General features: G+C 39.7%; 2 protein-coding genes across 5 annotated transcripts in view; both read left to right on the forward strand.

Annotated features, from left to right (window-relative positions):
- gal3st4 (galactose-3-O-sulfotransferase 4) overlaps window positions 1-12,427 on the forward strand; it is a 58,921-nt gene extending 46,494 nt beyond the window's left edge. For 3 of the 4 annotated variants that reach the window (XM_050066954.1, XM_050066952.1, XM_050066953.1), the window contains exon 4: window positions 80-12,426. In XM_050066954.1, the coding sequence (XP_049922911.1) occupies window positions 80-1,159 (1,080 nt within the window). In that variant the 3' untranslated portion in view covers window positions 1,160-12,426. Of the gene's footprint in view, window positions 1-79 lie in introns of all 4 variants that reach the window. The other variant, XM_050066955.1, reaches the window with a different exon arrangement.
- Window positions 12,428-15,271: 2,844 nt separating this feature from the next.
- The window catches only part of trappc14 (trafficking protein particle complex subunit 14), a 20,105-nt gene continuing 15,498 nt past the window's right edge, over window positions 15,272-19,878 (forward strand). Inside the window, exons 1-5 of the mRNA XM_050066948.1 lie at window positions 15,272-15,958; window positions 17,491-17,574; window positions 17,667-17,796; window positions 18,009-18,095; window positions 18,181-18,301. Coding sequence (XP_049922905.1) covers window positions 15,521-15,958; window positions 17,491-17,574; window positions 17,667-17,796; window positions 18,009-18,095; window positions 18,181-18,301 — 860 coding nt within the window. The 5' untranslated portion in view covers window positions 15,272-15,520. The remainder of the gene's footprint in view (window positions 15,959-17,490; window positions 17,575-17,666; window positions 17,797-18,008; window positions 18,096-18,180; window positions 18,302-19,878) is intronic.

Here is a 19,878-nt window from a genome sequence, read left to right on the forward strand (position 1 = left end):
TGTACCACAGTTGTAGTTGAATTGCAGCACATTAATAGCACCTTTTTGTAACTACAAGTTCTCCTTTTCTGTTTCTTAGGTGGAGAAGGTGATGCCTGCAGACACGTTCTATTTCTCTATCATCAGGGACCCGGTCGCTCTGGCCGAGTCCTCCTTTGCCTATTATAAGGAGGTTGCGCCTGCCTTTCGGAAAGCCAAAAGCTTAGGCGACTTTGCTGATGACCCCAAGAAATACTATGATCCTCGTCTCCGCAATAACCACTACGCTCGCAACCTGTTGTGGTTTGACTTTGGCATGGACCACAATGCTAATTTCTCTGAGGCCCTGGTTCAGCGTGCTGAGGCCATGATCCGCCGAACCTTCAACCTGATTCTGGTGTCAGAGTACTTTGACCAGTCCATGATTCTGCTGAGACACGCCCTCTGCTGGCCACTGGATGCCGTCGTCTCATTCAGCCTCAATGCTCGGCAGCAGAAGCCCAGTAGCGTTGGGGGGATGAGTGGGAGCTGGATGGGTAAAGCAGCAGCGGCAGCTGGTGTTGGTGGTAGAGCGGGACGTTCACAAGCCAAGACACTGACCAATGTAACAGAGGAGCAGCGGGAGAAGCTGCGGGAGTGGAATGCCCTAGACTGGCACTTATATAAAGCCTTCAACCGGACCTTTTGGGGGGAAATTGACAGGTTCGGACATACCCAGATGGAGCAGGAAGTAGCTCTTCTCAGGACACGACGGGAAGATCTAGCCCGGGTTTGTCTCAGGGACGGCGGGAAGCCTGTGGAGGCGCACCGGATCCGGGACAAAAACATCCGCCCATATCAGAGTGGATTGGTGAAGATTCTTGGCTACGAGCTCCAGCTGGGGCTGGATAACGCCACCAGGACGGCCTGTCTCAGGATGATCAGGCCTGAGATCCAGTACAAAGATGTGCTGGATGCTAAACAGTTCCCACGGGCTGCGGCCCAAGCCCAAACTGGGCAGCAGAGCCAGGGCCTGATGGTAGCAGCAGGTGGCTCTCTTTTAAGACAAGACTCATCCAGGACAGCAGAGAGGCCAGTTAGGGGAGAGGCTGGGGGGAGGGCAGTGGAGAGAGACTGGGATGGAAGCCGCTTAGTGAGGAGGAACCAGACCTTGATACGAGACAAAGGAAGATTGAGATAGTTCAAGGTGAGTCTAGCTCCTGAATACGGTACCTTTGGTCTCTGAACAGATGGACTAATGACCTGAAAACTGAGCCAAGTGTGGTTACACATGAGAAAACAAAAAGCTCCTCCTTTGCACTTCCACTTTTTGGTTGTTTGCTTGTTTTCTTAAAAACTGTCTTTGCTTTTAGTTGGTGTAGTTCTTGTGAACTTGATCCTTGACCTCTGAACGACTGGGATGCTTTCATGGCAGCAGTAACAGGTTGAAGGAGCGTTATATGTTTGATCTCAACAGAAAGTGAAAGGATCACACGTTTTTATGAGGAGAAACACTCGAAAAGTGTTGGCAGGTACGTTCTGCTTTGCTGTTAATTTATAGACACTCAGAAGCCTGTTTTACTTCCTGCTCATATTAATACTTTTAAGAGTTACGATTTTCAAGTTGTCCTTGGTGCACATGCTAAAAATTTCTCAACATAAAGGTACACTCTAATGCAGTACTATTACAGTGAGTCACTGAGCTAAGCACCACTTTCTTTAAAAATAAAACCTTGTGGCCATTTCGAAACATTTCACCAGAATCCTCAGAGATTCTTTTAGCAATTTGACTACAGCAGTATTCTGTCTGCTGCACAGTAAACATGATTTTTTTTTACCTGTTTCCAAAGTTGTGACTACATTTAATTATCAAAACAAAAGTGGTAACTGGAAATGTCAAATTTCGTGGGTTAGGCCAGTGTAAAAATGTTCATACTGGTTTGATGTTAAGCCAAACATCGGACCAACCAGTATGCTGAATTTTACCACTAGGTGTTGCACTCAATAGCAGCTCCTGAGTAGAATGACACTGTGTTCTAATATTGAGCGAGCGTCTGACTATTGTATTGCATCATGAACATCGGAGCTCTCAGTACACGTTGAACCAATAAATATGCACTTCTGTTACATCATGTAAACAAAGTAGGTACCTATCAACTGTGCACTGAAGATCAGGTTTATATGATGTATATATTTACTGGAAATGACATACAACAGCAAGTAGCCTAGTTTGTTATTAGCAATGGTCATTTACCAGAAACTTTTCATTCCCTGGGGATCTCCCTCCAGCCAGCTGTCACCTTATTTTTGTTTATTTTTTTGTAGTAAAATATGAAGCTATTGTGCAGATAATTCCCTCATTTCAGCTTATTATTATGTTGCCAGTGTTGAGTTGAAGACTCTTTCCCCATTCTATGTGAGTTTCACCCTACCAAACCTTAAGCCCTAACCCTAACCAAGGAGGGTGTTACTCATTAACGGGAGGGTTACACTATACGAAACTGGCACTCGGCAGTAGATTACACAAAGATTGTTTGACAGTAGCAACTCCGTTAATCCATTTATAAACAAACATAATAATCATATGATTATATTGCTTATTACTAATGCAATACAAGTTAGATTTAGCATCTTGACGCTGTCAGCACAGGTTGGTGATGTAGGCTACTTTTTAATTTGCCAGAACGTGTCATAATGACAAATGCTGGTTCAGCTGGTTTGCATAAAATCAAACTGGTTTAAGCTTGTGCACCAGACCAGAACTGCTTTGATTCCAAAGTGTTACCATATTGACACAGTTTGGTTTTCTCAGCGACAAACTCTGCCTCTTGTCATCACCCCAAAAAACACAGTAACTTAAACAAACACAATCTGCACCACTCTTCCACCTCCCAAACCATGCCAGACTGGCAAAATTGGAAATCGACCCAACTACATAATTCCCAGCTTAATGTACAAAAATTAAAAGTTTTAATTGTCAGTCATACTGTCCTTTCAGTTACTCCATTTTAGACAAAATAATGCATTTTTATTGTATATATTATACAAAATTAGCAGGGAGAGGTGTTATTTCTCTCCACCAGATTAAGGAAACAGTTGCAACTTGGAAAATGGGTAAAAAATATATCGCGCAGTGGATGGAAATCTTTGCAACAAATCTAAATGTTAAACTATCTTTAGACTGCTGGGTATTTTTTTAAATGCTTGCTAAGCTCTGTGACTCTAAAGCAGTGGTTATACATGAGAGGCACAAAATTGGGGTTAGAGTATGTATACAACACTAATTTTCCATTACTGATATGGTTTGTAAAGTCAGTTTAGGCTGGTACTGTGATGGACAAAAAGAATTAGGATTTCTGTCTTGGAAACACTTAGCTCAGCTTCAGTCAGTATTGAGCCCTGTTTAGAACCACTAACCTGAACTGCTTCTTAAATATCTCTTAATAATACAAGAGGGGAAAATGATCCGAGGCCTGTTCTCCAGTTCTGATACTCACCAGCCTGCAGGAGGCTGCTTAATGTCAGCATTTGGGCACATTCTTTCCTTCCACTATCTGCTAAAGTATTCATCTGTTTGACACATGCAGACACATTGCCATGGAGATCCATTAATATGTTATGTTGTCAGGTATTAGAAATGAAGTTCATATCAGGTTGGGCCAAAATAAATCAAAAAGCAGTTGTGTGTTAAAGAGGCACTCCCTGATTCTTTGTAATGGACAGTAATGTCCTCAACTCCCCAGATTCCCCTGCTGATAGACTCTTGACAATGAGTCAGCAGGTTTATGGGGGAATTTTAGGTTACACACTACAGTTCCAACACTAACGTATATTCCAAGAGGACATCAGTGTCGCTCAGGAGCCTTTCTAGCTCCTATGTTTAAAAAAAAATAGAATCAACAATGAAAGCGATGCTCCTAAAAACAAGGCCAACAAAATAAGGAATACATACAAAACCATAACCTTAAAAATGATGTCAGAAACACCACTCATAAGGAAAATATTACCTAAACAGAATTTGAACCATATATATCATTGTCAAATGAGCTGTGATAGGTTTCTTTAACAAATGAGACCATGGCTGAAATGATTTGGATCACCGTCTCAGACTTACAGACTCCAAGTGAACACTCATCTACAGAAAATACTAATTCTGCTTTAAGTGAGAAGCTGAAACTCTTCATCATCCCTGGAGTGTGGCATGTTTATCTGAGTCACATGTTGTGTTACAGCCTGGTGCTGTGTGGTACTTGCTGAAAGCCTGCTGATATTTTATCAGTAACATGCTGCTGCATGAAGATTCAAATGTTGCTATATCTATAACAAAAAAGACACATCTTTACATCTGTCAGGGACACCACAGACAGGTTCTCACTTGATGGTCTTGTGCATACCCGCAGTCTGACACAGAATTCCTACATTTGCACATGTGTGTGCTTGCTGACATTGTCTGACTGGTTTTTGACTACACTCAGACACAGTGGTTACACTTTTCCCCGTTAAAGGGGTTTTTTGGGGGAGTTTTTCCTTATCCGCTGCGAGGGTCATAAGGACAGAGGGATGTCGTATGCTGTAAAGCCCTGTGAGGCAAATTGTGATTTGTGATATTGGGCTTTATAAATAAAATTGATTGATTGATTGATTGATTACATCATGGTATGCAACCTCTTCAGGAGCTCTACAGAGATTCCATGGTTCCCAAAGCAAAATGAATTATACATTAGACTTACAGCATTAAAAGTCAAGTGAAGCCTTGCTCTTTGCTTTTTTATGTGCGTGGTTTCTAAAGTTTAACTGTACAAAACTCAAATAGAAACATTTTGAAGTTTATTGATCTTCATGTAGGAAGTACATTCTGTCTAAAGGAGCAGTGGGCAGCTGTTCTCAAGTACCTGTATTTCCTAACCTGGCTGTCAGTTTGTGTGGTGTTGGAGGAAGGCAGAGCACACAGGAAACCCATGCGAGCGCCTCTCTAGCTGCTCTGGGACTGGATAGCAGACTGTGGTCTGTGCATGAACAGTCAGAGCACTTCAAAGTGAGCCAACTTGTCTGCTGCGGTTTCCACTTTCTGCCGTCAGTCAGTGCAACACGACACAGTCTTTCCTGTGATATGTGAACCCCTCATGCACAGTGATCTAATTTGTTTAAGAGCAATGCAGTCACACCATTTGAGAATGATATTTAGAGATGAATATTTTACAGTGAGCCATGCAGTTTTTGCTTACACCTGTCTGTTAGGATTCAACTGCCAAACATATTTTAAGAACTCTCAGAGTGACGCAAAAAAGAAATGCTAACTGACCCTTTGCTAAGCCCCGTCCCCTTGCAATGGTCTGTCAAGCTGTTGGAGTGAGCATGGAGCCCATACTTTCACTAACTGAACTCCCTCAAGAAATATTATGAAAATTTTGGGGAAAAAAGGTGACTTCAGAGAGAAGCAGATAGAAGAGTGGACAATATGTGTCTGAAGGATATATCCAGGATGTCAAACTCATTCAGCAGCAAAAGCTAAAGATAAAATTAAAGATAAAGATAGCTATTTCTTAAAGTCTCCAGGTTACAGTGTAAAAGTGAACCACGGCTAAGTTTAGAATAGTATACCGGTTTTAAGATATACTGTGATATAGAAAATTGACAGTTATTGTACATGTACATTTGCTCATCTACGATATTGGAAAAAAAACTGCAACTGGACAGAGAATCTCTCAGACAACATTATTTTAGTTATTGTCAAAAGGAATACTTTTTACACATACTTCTATTAACAAAATTGTTTCAAGTTTCAATGAAAGTAATAGAACATTTGTTCAACCAATAATAACCTTTCCATTTTCATTCCTTTAAGGGTCATTCTGATTGATAATAATAATTCTGTAATACCATGATACTGTGAAGCTGTGATATTTTCTGAGACAGTTGTCATACCATGAAAATCTCATACCCTAACCACCACATCACTGGTAATAAAAACCAAGCACAACAACAATAAAGGGGAACGTTTTCAATTCGATTTTCAACCAGCTGTGTGTCATTTCTCTGTGTGCAGATAAATGGTTTTTGGCTTTCCACCATGCTGCCAGTGCTCAGAGCTCCCAGCCTGTCTGCTGGCGGAGGTCTAGGCACTGGCAGCATGAGAGAAAGCCAAACACCATTCATCTGCACACAGAGAAATGACACACAGCTGGTTGAATATCGGCAAAGTTTCCCTGCTTTCCTTCACTGGTTCTTGTAGAGCAGGGTAGATCTTTGTTCACTGTTAAAGTCATTAAAAGTACCATGTGTGTAACATTTGATTTTGGAACAGGTAAGAAACTTATATCTCCTTCCACAAGGAGACATACCCCAGGCACAACATTAAGTTCAAATTCCAAAAAAACAGCCTTAAAATGAAGGAAATCTTAAATGATTGCATGAGAGTCTGTCGAGAACAGCTGTGTTGTTGTTGGACTCTTTTTGGAGCTGGCCGATGCTACACTATGATTGGCCAGTCTGTGTTTGAGGGGTGGGACTTAGAAAAGGGTCAGTTAGGCACATTTCCATCAACTAGTTTAGTGCAAATATAACTCGGATTGCATTGAAGATTGCATTTTGGCCAGTGCGTTCTGCCTCTTTTGCTCTCCACACAAACTGTTTATCTGCCACTCAGACGTGATTGGTCAATACCACTTGAACTACAAACAGAAACCAGAATGCTACTAATACCAAAATCTTGTCCATATTGGCCATGTTTCTTGTTGCCCAGAGACGAAGACAAATTATGTCATTATGGGAATATCCGGGAAGACGCTGACAGCTGGAAAAGCTGATAAGTCATGTTTGTGTAATGTTTGCTACGTGCGCACATATTCAAACTTCTGTGTGTCAATATCTCATTTTGCGCATCAACTCTTTTTTTTTTTAAAAAAAAAGGCAAAAACCACCACGCGAGCGTAAAAACTTTTTGCACACTTGAGTAAGTTTTATTGAATTTTGCAGTTTCCATACTTACATACATTTCTAATGCAATACTTTTCTAATGCACATAAAAGTACATTACAACATGGCTGTTTGCCAAATCACAGTATTCAGTATTGTTAATGCATATTTTGGTACTGTTCACTCTCTACAGCGAATAATTATGTTGAGGGATGCAAGATAATATCAGTACATCATCGGTATCGACTGATATCAGTTTTAAAATGAGGTATTAGAATTGGCCAACATGCTTTTTCTTTATTTTGCACAAAGAATGAATATTACTCACATTGAAAAGTACTGTATTTCATGTCTCCATCTGCTGGTGGGCCATCATTATGAGAGTATGCATGCATAATATGATGTTAATTCCACTACAGAAGAGACTGATCACTAAAATCAGGTGGGGATAAAAAGTGGATGTATTGATATCAGTATCAGTTATCAGCCAAATAAGACATTGGCAAAAAATCCAATATCGTGCATCCCTAATTTTGTTGACACTTATCTTGGAAAAGATATTATAGTTTGGAAGAACTGTGGCTGAAATATGTGTTAAAATAGAGTACTGATATCTGAAAATTATATACACCCTCTGACAAATCAGAGCTTAAATTTAGCTAAACGTGGTACAGATCATATTATGCTATTGGATACAACAAGTGTAACTGCTACATATGTAAGGGCATATCTGCCAACATTAAAGAAGTTTAAAAAACACTTGTTGAACATTGGGAAAATTGTAAATGTAGCCACCAAGTCATACCATTCACACAGAGACATCTTTTGCAGCAAATCCCAACATCACTCCCCATGATACTCAGCTGCAGAGGGTTCAGGTTCACTTATGGAATAGAGGTCTTGAAAGTCTGTCAGAGCTCTGATTGTGTGGCTCTTTAAAACTTCCAACATTGAACATTTGACTGATTGATGCTTACAGTCCCAAACAAAGAGTCCTTCCACCGAACAGCAGAGTGTATTCTCCAACCTGTGCAGTGTGAATGGTGTCACCTTGCAGCAGTCGGCCCTCCGGGGGGGATTGGGTGCACTGCTTTGTGTTTTTATGACTGCCTCCTCTGTTCCTTCCAGTGAAAAGGAGATTGTTAATCAGCTTTTACAGTCACCTAGTTTAGACACTGAGTCGATGGAGATTTAACTCAAATTTAAAATTAAAGGAACAAACCTGTGTGCATTCATCTTCCCTTCCTCCAAAAAAACGTCAGTGTAAATTTATTTTCACTATAATTTTAAACAATTGCAAACAATTTTTTTCAGTTGCACAATCCCTCATTACAGTGACCGACCATAGTATGGAATATGGAGCCAAACCAGTACTTAACCGTGATCCAAGACCATCACAGGTCATGGTCAATCACAGCCTATTGACAGCGAGTTTTTTAGAAAAAATGTTGCCATTTTACATTTCTGCAAACCACGGATAGATTACATTTGCACATTATTATGTTTGCGTGTTACTATGTTTTGGCTTAAAATACCTGGTTTAGGTGCACAACTCACGCTGAAAAAGTAGTGATGTCTTGGTAAAATATATCTGCTTTCCCTGCCACTATTTTGCTGGAAATGCAGTGATTTCTCAGTAAAAAAACAACCACTTCTCATGCCACCATCTCTGTTGGAAATACAGTGATATGTCGGTAAAAAAAACAAGAACTACTTGTCTTGGCACTATCTCGCTAGAAAAGCAGAGATGTCTGTAAAATACAACCGCTTTTCGTGGCACTACCCTCGCAGGAAAAGCAGGACTTTCTCGATAAAAAACAACTGCTTTTAATGCTGCTATCACTACGGGGAATGCAGTGATGTCTCTGTAAAAAAACAACTGCTTTTCATGGCACTATCACTGCTGGAAATGCAGTGATGTCTCGATAAAATACAACAGCTTTTCACAGGACTATACCTGCTGGAAATGCAGCTATGTCTGTAAAAACAGCTGCTTTTCTTGGCACTATCCTTGCTGGAAATGCAATGATGTCTGTTAAAAACTATCGCTTTTTGTTCCACTATTACTGCCGGAAAAACTGCAATGATCACCACAAAACTCCCATGTTAGGTGCCTAAAAAATACTAGAAACACAGCATAAAATAAACAAACAGTTTTGTTGTTTGTTGGTTGCAAACATTGCTCTGCAGTTTGGCAGCCATCTAGACCAAGTGACCTATCACCGTCCCCTCTACCTCCAAAAGACAAAGTCAGCTCATATACTACGTCACTTTAGAAACATTGATATGATAGGTATGAAACGTAAATGTAAGGTATTTATGGTTTGCAGAAAGCGTATAATAACATTTTTAAAAAACCTGCCTATAGTCTTCTTTTTTTACTTAAACATAACATTTTTCTTAAGGATCCCTTATATTTTGATTATTAGATAATTGTGACTATTATATCAAAACATGTCTAAATTTACATGACTTTATTTCCTCTAGTGCCACCATGAGGACAATAACAGACTCCACAGGCTTGTATTATAATGGAGAACGGGACTAAACCTAGTAGATGTTTGCTGTTCTAGGCCACCACTGTTTAATGAACACTAATGCACAGAACAGTTGCAGACAGAGAGACACAATAGTGTTTGTTTCATGCTTTAGGATGCAGTCTTATTATGGAGCAGGGCTTTAAAACAATACCTTTCTGTATTTGTTACTCTATTTGCCATTTGTACATACTGTATTTATCAGGGTTTCTTTTCTTAAGAGGTTAGTGATGATAAGGGGAAAGGGTGTATCTGTCACAGTATGATGGAATTTATTATTGACGTTGATGAGAAAACAAGGAATATGCACTCACCCCGGTGTTCAGTCAGTGTTGAAACACTGAAATGCAACTCAGTTATTATGGCTGGGTATTTTCAGTGTTCAGAGTCATTTATTAGCTATTCTCATCCACTGTTCATATGTATACCTATCAAAAGCAATGCAGCAGAATTGTTCTTTAACCTACATAATTGCAAAGGATGTGACTTTGCCCAAGAGAGGTGGTTGTGTCCCGTCTGAAACCAAGTGATTTTAGAGTTATTTTAAGGTACTTAAAGGTACTTTAAGGTCACTTAATGTTAAGTATGTAACTTTACGTTAAGTACAGAGCATAATTATGACCAACCATGTATCTTTTCCTTAACCTAACATTTGTAACTTTACTTCCCTAAACCTAATTTACAAAACTTTAAGTGAAGTATGTACATCACATACTTAATATAAAGTTATGTGGAGTTACTAGCCCTAATCTACAGAATTTTCCGTTTGGTACATATGTGTCATACTTAACGCAAAGTTACATAACAGAACAGAACTTTATGTGAAGGACACACTCAAACATGATTCTTTTCCTTACCATTATAACTTAACCTTTGTAGCCTTACTTTCTTAAACCTAAGCTACATTTCTTTATGCTTGTTACATAACTTTACATTGAGTACGTAACATGATGACACCCAACCATGATTCTTCTCCTTACCTTAGTAACCTAACCTATGTAGCTTTACTTTCCTAAACCTAACCTACATTGCTTTATGCTAAGAACGTGACTTCACGTTAAATACGTAACGTGCCGACACCCAACCATGATCCTTTTCTTAACCTAATCCAACCAGTAAGGACAGTAATTTGTTGGACACTAATTTGTTAGATATCATATGAACCATTGTATGTGGTTACATCACATTTATTGATCTCACTTGATGATAAGCATGATTTCACGATTATATCATGCTGTTGTTTTACAAAATGTTATCATACACATTTAGAATTTTAAAAGATTGCAGTGAAAGAAATTACTTATTAATAACACAGGTAATAACACATGGCACTAGAACAATTCATCACCCTGAATATAAATTATTTCAGATGGTAATATATCTCAGAACAACACAATGATTACGTGTTGATCTCCAGATAATGCCTCAAAATGATCAGTAACCACCGCCACACAATTATCTCGTAATCACAAGATAAAGTTTATAAAATATTATCTCTTAAATATCTTTTATCGGGTATTTGAGATAAAGATCTCATAATTAGAAAACATTTTTGCTCCATTGAAGACATTTTCCTGTAATTATGAGAATTTATGTCACAAGTAAGGACACAGAGGTCATAAGTATATATAATTACGGTTACAATGTGTTTCCATACACACTGTGTACACACATCCCCACTTACACTCCCAATCACACAAACAAACTGTGCTGCAAGGTAACAGAAAGGAAACTAAAAACGGTGCTTGATTTTCATGCCTGTCTTCCCACACACTTTGTTTCTTCCAGGGGGAATGTGGTTAAAATGTTAATACTGATATGGTACTGTGACTTCTTTTCTAGCTATTTACTAGTATCAGAGTTTTCATAAGTGAACATGTATGTTACATAGTGTGTCAGAATAAAAGGTACGTCTTATGTCAAACCATTTAAATGTCAGTTTTCAGAGGTCAGAATGAGCAGAAGGTCTGGTACACAGTATGATTCATCTTTTATCACTCCTTTTGAATAGCTTACATCCCTGTTCTAATATTCACACAACACTGGGCTGTTATTGACAGGACACGCTTTATTGATTGGGTATTCTCTCAAGCTGTTACAGATTTCACTGTACTGGAAGTGCAAGAGTTTGTTCAGAAAGCAACAGTGTACTTTGGATCTTACTTGAAAATGTTCTCTTTTTTTGGTGAGACTTGTACTAGATCACGCTCTTTGTGTGCATCCTTTGAGTTTTTTTTCTTGTACTGAATAAAGCAACATTTCTTTAACTTCACCAACTTGTCTCCCTGATTTCACGTTGATTACCAACACTGAACTTTCAGTTTGCCACTGTATTTGAAAACAGTTGTATGAAGCCTGTGTGGCTCAAAAAGGAGCTGAGAAATGTACTCATGTGACTTTTATTTCTTCTGGTACATCTCAGAGGAAAATATTGTAATTGTTTATGTGACATCTGTAGTTATATTACCAGATTCATATTTTGCATACTTAACATGATCAGCTCTCAGAATATGTTACCTAATGGTATAAGTATATGACATATAATTGTTTAATACATAGGCCAAATAGCTCCACCTGATCAACAAGAGGGGTGTAAATTGATTAATAACAACAGTATAACACTATAAAACAAGCCATTGCTTATAATGAACACTTTTACATGAATAGGCTACTTTAAGTACAAATGGTTAATTACACTCACTTGTTCTTCACTAGAATTTTGAATGCAGGACTTCAGCTGGAACTCGAGTGTTTTTACATTACAGTTTACATAAAATTGATTCAAAACATAGATCAAATGGAGGAAGTTTTACGTCAGTCTTGGAGATCATGTGTCTGAGAAACAACCTCTGTTGTTGGGTTGCACAAGGGAGCTGCCTTGGTCCATTATTATTCTTACTGTACATGCTGTTACCTGGTGACATCATTAAAGACAATGTTTGTTTCCATAGTTACGCAGATGACACACAACTGTACATCTCCACTGACCCAAATTGTGCTGCAGTCATAAACTCCGATGAGCAATAATTTTTTAAGTTAAATGAGGACAAAAGTGAAATCCTGCTTGTTGGCCCTAAAAAAAGAGAAATGCTGCTTAATAATCTGGGGAATTTAACTCCCTGGATTAAATCTGAGGTGACAAGTCTTGCTGTGATAATAGATTCATATCTAAGCTTCAAGTCCCGCATTAACAAGGTGATGAAAACATAATTTTTACACCTCAGAAACATAGCTAAGACCATTTTAAAATGAAAAAGATGCCAAGAAATTGATTCATGCCTATATTTCAAGCCAACTTGACTACTGTAATGACCTTTTTACTGGCCTCCCAAAAAACACCACTGAGAGACTTCAGCTCATTTAAAACTCCACAGCCCAACTATAAACCACAACCAAAAGGAGAGAGCACATCAGGCCAGTCTTAGCTGCTCTGCACTGGCTTCCTGTTAAATTTAGAATTGATTTTAAGGTCCTCTGCCTTGTACACAAAGCCCTAAATGGGCTTGAACCAAGCTACATTGCTAACTTCCCTGTTAACTACTTGCCTCCAAGAATACTACAATCATCTGCTGGTGTATTGGAGGTTCCCAGCAACAGCTGGAAGAAGATCAGGGATGCAGCCTTTGCCACTCATCCCACAGCTATGGAACAGATAGATATTAGGGAAGCTAGCTTATTTAATACTTTAAAAAAAAAGCTAAAAACATGTCTGTTTACTTTAGCCTTTAACTAGCTCTGACTTCTCATACAGGTCTGAAACTCTCTTTTTTGCTTCACGCTGCTGCAACTTTTAAAAAATGTTATATCTTACTTAATTTGACTTTTTATGATTTATTATTTCATCTTATGAATCTTTTTTTATTTTAAGATTTACTAATCAGTTAATCCTTGTTTTAAATTGTTTTTAAATGTCCTTTTATATTGAATTGCCTTGTTTGTCTGTTCTATTTTCATGTGAAGCACTCAGTGCTGATAATGTCCTTGTTGTAAAGCACTTTATGCTGCATTTTTTGTATGAAGGGTGTTATATAAATAAAGTTTATTATCATAATTATTACTGTTATTACAGTATTTTTTTCTACTCAAGAAAAGAATTCTAATTCCAGTCACATAATGTACTGTGATGTCACCCATTGGTTCGTGGACTCCATAAATCTTTAATAATAACGGATTACTGTTAATTTATGTTGATCTGTTCTGTACGACATCTATTGCACGTCTGTCCGTCCTGGAAGAGGGATCCCTCCTCAGTTGCTCTTCCTGAGGTTTCTACCGTTTTTTTCCCCCGTTAAAGGGTTTTTTTGGGGAGTTTTTCCTTATCCGCTGTGAGGGTCCTAAGGACAGAGGGATGTCGTATGCTGTAAAGCCCTGTGAGGCAAATTGTGATTTGTGATATTGGGCTTTATAAATAAAACTGATTGATTGACTGAACTAGATACTGGACACTAAGATGGAGCCTATTCATTTCAGTGGAGTTGCTTGCAAGGCGCATCCGCCGAAAAAGTTTTCTAGCTTCCTGGTTTACTTCCTTGATATGCAGCTCACTGAATATGAGCTTCTCCTGCTGGCCCTGTCCACGAGATCTCACCCAGCTCAAACTTTATATTGTAATGACATCACAGATTTTTAAATTGCTTTTCTCTGCTCTAAGAAAGTTTACAAATATAAAACCACCATGGATAAAAAATTCAGAATAGAAAAAGCTATAATTGACCTTGTTTGCAGTTCAAGGTGTCCTGTCAACAGTTTTACAGACCTCTCTTTTACAATAGTGGTCTATGGGGAAAATGCTTTTTGGGCCACAGGAAGATTTTTCTCTGCAATAGAGGCCACTGGGAAAAACTGGCTGCAAGGCTGAGTGGCTTTGCTGGTGGACTTCCATTTTGAAGCCCCAGGTTCAGCATTCAGCCATTGCCATATTGTTTTTTTGGAGCCAGAGGTGGCTGTATTTGGGTGAGAGGGTGCACTGTGGAGGAGCTAGGGGTTGATCTGACTGAGAAGCAGAGGACACTATTGGCAGACAGCCCGTCACTCAAAGTGGCCCTGTTCTTAATTATGCGTAACTTTGAGCCTTAATAATATGTAAACAGGTGAGTTATACAATATACTTCATTTTTCAGCCCTGCAGGTTGCTGCTTGACCACCACAGGTAAAATCACAATAGCACTGTACAGGTCTAATGTGAAGGCTGAGGTTGCAGAACTGAAACTTCTTCTGTGTGCCAAGCGTGTCGGAGAACTGCAGTGGCTGACACAAAAACGCAAATGGCCTTATTTAGAGTCACTGTTTGATTTGTCTGTTCTGGGTTACTGTAGAAACAACATAGCAGACTCTGGGGAAAAGGACCTGCTCTGTATGTAGATACAAACAGCTTATTCTAAGGTTACAAAAACTCAATATTTCTTATTTTCAGGTGATTATGAAAACATAGTATGAATATTATATACCATGGGTCTTCAACAGGGCGTCCATGATCCCTAGGGCATCATCACAGTTACTTTAGGGGGGGTCACACAGACCTCCATATCATAGCCAACAGTACCCTGACTGCTGGTACCTGGATGAAAAACGAAGACCTATATTTCTGCCAATAGATGCCCCTGAATCCCACACACTGTTCCTTTAAGACCTGGTTTGACAATATTTTCAGGGGTTTTCCATTTGTATTATGTTGTTTCAGTCATTCAGTCAATGTTTTTTGTTAATTACTGGTTCAACCGTACAGTACACTGAACCTCTTTATCTGCACTGCGCGCAGTTGCTGACAGAGTTTGGGCTCTGCTCTGTGTTCTGCTTTCTGCTGATTGATTAGTGTGGTCTGGAGAAAGCTCTGTTTCGATTAGCCATCCTGTTGTTTGTATTGCTACCTGCTACTGATAAACGGAAGCTCAGCGGCCAAGATGAATATCAATGGTCTCAACGTTACTTTAATCCTGTTGTTGGCGGTAGCAACCTTATTAATGTGTTGTAGTTAGATAGTTTTTGTGAAACACTGACACACGGTCCTTTTTACCATTAATGAAAGGACCGTGGCACTCGAGTCTCGCTTTGTTTACACTGCAGCAGATGGTTAACGGCGTAGATTAGCTACTTTGTTACGTGCAGTAATAATGGAATCCCAATGTGAGTATGTCATGTACTTTCCCGCCGCTCCAATATCGAGTCTGTCAGATCCGGCGCAGTATACAACTCTTCCGCGGCGAAAGCACGTCTACCTCGGGGAGGTGGTCCAGTTCCTGCTGGTCCTGCGGTCTCGGACCGCGGCGGGGAGGAGGGATGACAGCTCCGGTGTTTTACCCTGGAAGGACCTGGCTGGTTCTCTCTTAGCTCTGGCGAGTGTGAGCGTCGCCGAGAGCCGGCAGCAGAGACCCGACGAGTACCAGCCAGACATACAGAGCACCTGCAGTGAGGACGAAGGAGGGGAAGAGGAGCCCGGGGAGAAGGAGGCTGGAGGGAAAAACGAGCGGACTTTCAGACAGTGCAGCCCGCATCTCATTCACAACAGCTCGGCTAGTGATGGGCGGCAGCATGGAAGGGAACCGGTGAAGGTAAAAAAGGATAAAGTAAAGGAGTAGTTAAGAAATGTCATAGAAACGGGTTTGTATTAAAGCCAAACCAATGACTTTTTGGACAACTGTCAATACACTGTCCTACAGGAAGTAACCTTTACATATTTCCTGAGTTGAGATAAAACCACACCACAGTCATTATACACTTCCTTTCTCCACTGACTGACCTTTACTCCTCTGTTTGATCTGATTCTCTCTGAGGCAGAGCAGGCTTTGCTCTGCTTGCAATAATCTTTGTGCTCCAGATGTACACAGACTTGACAGTGCAGTCTTGTCTTCAGGGGGTTTATTTAAAACTGTTTAAGTCTCCACGTCTGCCTGCCAGGCTGCAGGCAGGGAGGAGATCTCCACATACTGAAGACTTCACAGATGACACTGCAGCAGTTTTAACACACTGCAACAGTGACTGCACTGCTCTGTAAATGGCTGGGTACAGAACCTCAGTACCTACTGGGTGCCAACCAAATTGTGTCTGTTTAAGTTGGTATTTTAAACCTCAAAGTACTTTACTTAAAGGGAAATATTCGATCATCCAACTGTCTCAGACGCAGGTTTGTTGGAAATTATCCCTTGAGTCTTTAAAAAAAAAGATCCTGTACGCTGCTCTTGGTCAGCTTCATCATTTATTGGATATATACACACCTTCAGGTACCAAATGCCTGGTCAGAGGTGGACCATTAGGCGATTATAGTAACATGTACTGTATGTCTACTCTAACTTCAAAATATGCTCTAAGTGCAGTAATATTATAGAGCTTTACGATAGAGCTGAACAATTAACTGGGCGGTAGAAAGTTGGGTGGCAACCATTCTCATAACAGATTAAGAATGCCAGTCATTTTTCCAGCAAAAATGTTGATCTCTGGTTGCAGTTTCTGTGAGGATTTGCTGCTTTTGTCTTTTTTTATATGAAAATATTTAAACAAATCATCCTTTGAACTGTTGTTTTAACAAAATAATAAATTTGATAATGTCTGTTTGGGCTCTGGGATGGACTTTTTTGTTGTTGTTGTTATTTTATAGACCAAAAAATTAATTGAAAAATATTAGATAGTTAAAGGCTAAGCTTGGTATATTTCAACCAGGACCCTATTTTCCCATGTTTTTGATTCCCATGATTTGGCAATGGGGATGTCAGGGCTGTTTCTGGTTGAACAAAAGGGTCTTAATCTTTAACAAAAGGTCCATCTCTGTAGGGATCATTTCCATAACATTGTCAGACACTTAGAAGAACAATCTAATCCTGTCAGTAGCAAAAACACTTATAGTGGATGTACATTGATGATGTGAATGTGCCCCAAGTAGTTACATTGCACAGTTTCATATGAACATAGGGTCCAGGGTTGAAAAATACCAAACTCACGCTTTTATTAACCAATGATGACAGTAATTGTCCCGCTTGTTGATGATCTGTATGCTGATTTATTTCACATATTGTCACCAAAACAAACACTCAATGAAACTCTGTGTCTTTGATCTCTAGCATCTTGTCTCTTGCTTGTCCTCCCACAGTCTGCTCTGGTGCTAGATGACCAGGTTATCTTCTGTCTCACTGTCTCTTTGGACAAGCTGCCAGTCAACACACTTAAAGCCAAGGTCAGACAGTATGCACTGGGAAGAGAAAAATGAAGGTGAACAGCAAGATGATTCTGACTTTACTGTGTTTGTCTTACTCTCTGTGTTGTCAGATTATAGTGACTGTGTGGAAGCAGCAGGAGGAGAAGGTGGAGGTGAGGGAACATGGCTACCTCACTCTTCTGCAGCTCAGGAGTCCAACACACACCTTCAGACAGGACCTCAACACCTTCAAGGCACAAGGTACACACACTCTGTTTCTCTCAACACAGGACCCAAAGAGTTTGAAACAGTTTGTGGTATAAAACCTGGAATTTATGAGGTTGTAGGGCAGCATAATTCTGGGGAATAAGATAAGATAAGATAAGATACACCTTTATTGATCCCTGACTTACAAAATCAGATGCAGAGTCCCTGCTTTAACTGTTGTGTCTGCGTCTTGTTTCTGTTCCCAGTTAGCACCATCCTGAATGTTCTTCCACCGCCTAGCGTGCAGTGTCAGCTCATGGCTGTCTCTGGAAAACACCTGACTGTCCTCAAAGGTAGACCAGCAGCTCACACTCACTCCGGCAGATCTTTAAATATACACTCCTTGCCAACTTTTCCCTCCCCCTCATCTCTCCTCAGTGTTGAACTGCAGCTCTCAGGATGAGGTGTGTGTCAAAGATGTGAAGATTCTGCCCAACTATAACTCGTCCTACCTCCCCATGATGCCAGATGGTTCAGTTCTCATAGTCGACAATGTCTGGTGAGTACTTCTACACTATACTCTCAGAATAAAACTTCCGTAAGCAGATGGACATTTGGTCTATGTACATATACACAAATACCAAGCTGGTCTAATGTATTGAAAATGCTTGGCATGGTTACACATACTGAACATATATTCTCACATCCCGCCCTCACTGCAATGCAAGAAACTGCAGCCCACGCTTTATTCACTTTAAAGGAATATGCTGCCAAAATTGTATCATTTATACCAAAAACTCCCCATCTGTAGTCTGATAAGGTTGCTCTCTAAAGTTTGAACAACAGCCGTATATGACTTCCTTCCGTCTACAACCCCGATTCCAAAAAAGTTGAGCCGCTGTGTAAATACAAACAAAATGCAATAATTTGCAAATCCTGTTTGACCTATATTCAATTGGATACAGTACTAAAACAAGATATTTGATGTTCAAACTGATAAACTTGATTGTTTTTATTCCTCCGTGCCAGTGATTACTGGGGCATTATGTTTTTAGGTTGTCTGTCTTTCCGTCCCATCCTTGTGAATATGATATCTCAAGAATGCCTCAAGAGAATTTCCTCCTTTTGGACTCAATGATGAACTGATTAGTTTTTGGTGGTCATAGGTCAAAGATCAAGGTCACTGTGACCTTATCTGTCTCATTCTCATGAATGCAATCTCTCAAGAACAGTTTGAGGGAATTTCTTAAAATTTGGCACAAACGTTCACTTGTACTGAAGAATAAAGTGATAAGAATTTTGTGGGCAAGGGTCAAAGCTTAAGGTCAGTGTGACTTTGCATCTTTCTCATTCTTGTAAACACAATATCTCAAGAACATCTCAAGGGATTTTTTTTTTTAAATTGACACAAACGTCCACTTGGACTGAAGAATAAACGGATTAGAACTTTGTGGTAGAAGGTCAAAGGTCAATGTCAGTGTGACCTCACAAAATATCTTTTTGGCCATAACTCAAGACAGCATGTGCTAATTATGACAATACTTCACACAAATGGCTAATAGGATAAAATAATGAAAGGTCGAAGTTCAACGTATTCAACGTCATAACTCATGAAAGAAGGGAAGACATCTGATCAGATACTTACTTGGTGACACTAATATTGGGTGCCCACCTTGAAACTGTGCTGATTGTATAGAACTGTTTTCACAGACATGGATGTAAACTGTAAATGGCTGGTGCGCAGAGGTATACAATTACGGGTTGGTAATTCTAGTTTGTAAATGTACACTCATTCTGAATTCTGTCCAAAAAAGTTTGGACTAAGGTTGCAGCGATATACCAGTTTCAAAGCATACCGTGCTATAATTACCTTGTTATCATACCCTGTACATTTGCTTATCTGCAATATTGTAAAAAAAAATTCAACTGGATGTTGAACCTCCCCTTAATTATAGTTACTAGTCCATACCCATTGGTAGCTTTGTCACCTTCTACCTATGCCAATCCTCAATGTCTATGTGCAGTTTCACATAGATTGACCACGTCAGTGAGTAGAAAAACATGGGACAGACAGAATGACTGACTGACAGAATGACACACTGACAGTTTCCGTGATTATGTACAGCATACCATATC

This window comes from Epinephelus moara, chromosome 17, assembly GCF_006386435.1.
Source record: "Epinephelus moara isolate mb chromosome 17, YSFRI_EMoa_1.0, whole genome shotgun sequence".
Classification (NCBI taxonomy): Eukaryota; Metazoa; Chordata; class Actinopteri; order Perciformes; family Serranidae; genus Epinephelus; species Epinephelus moara.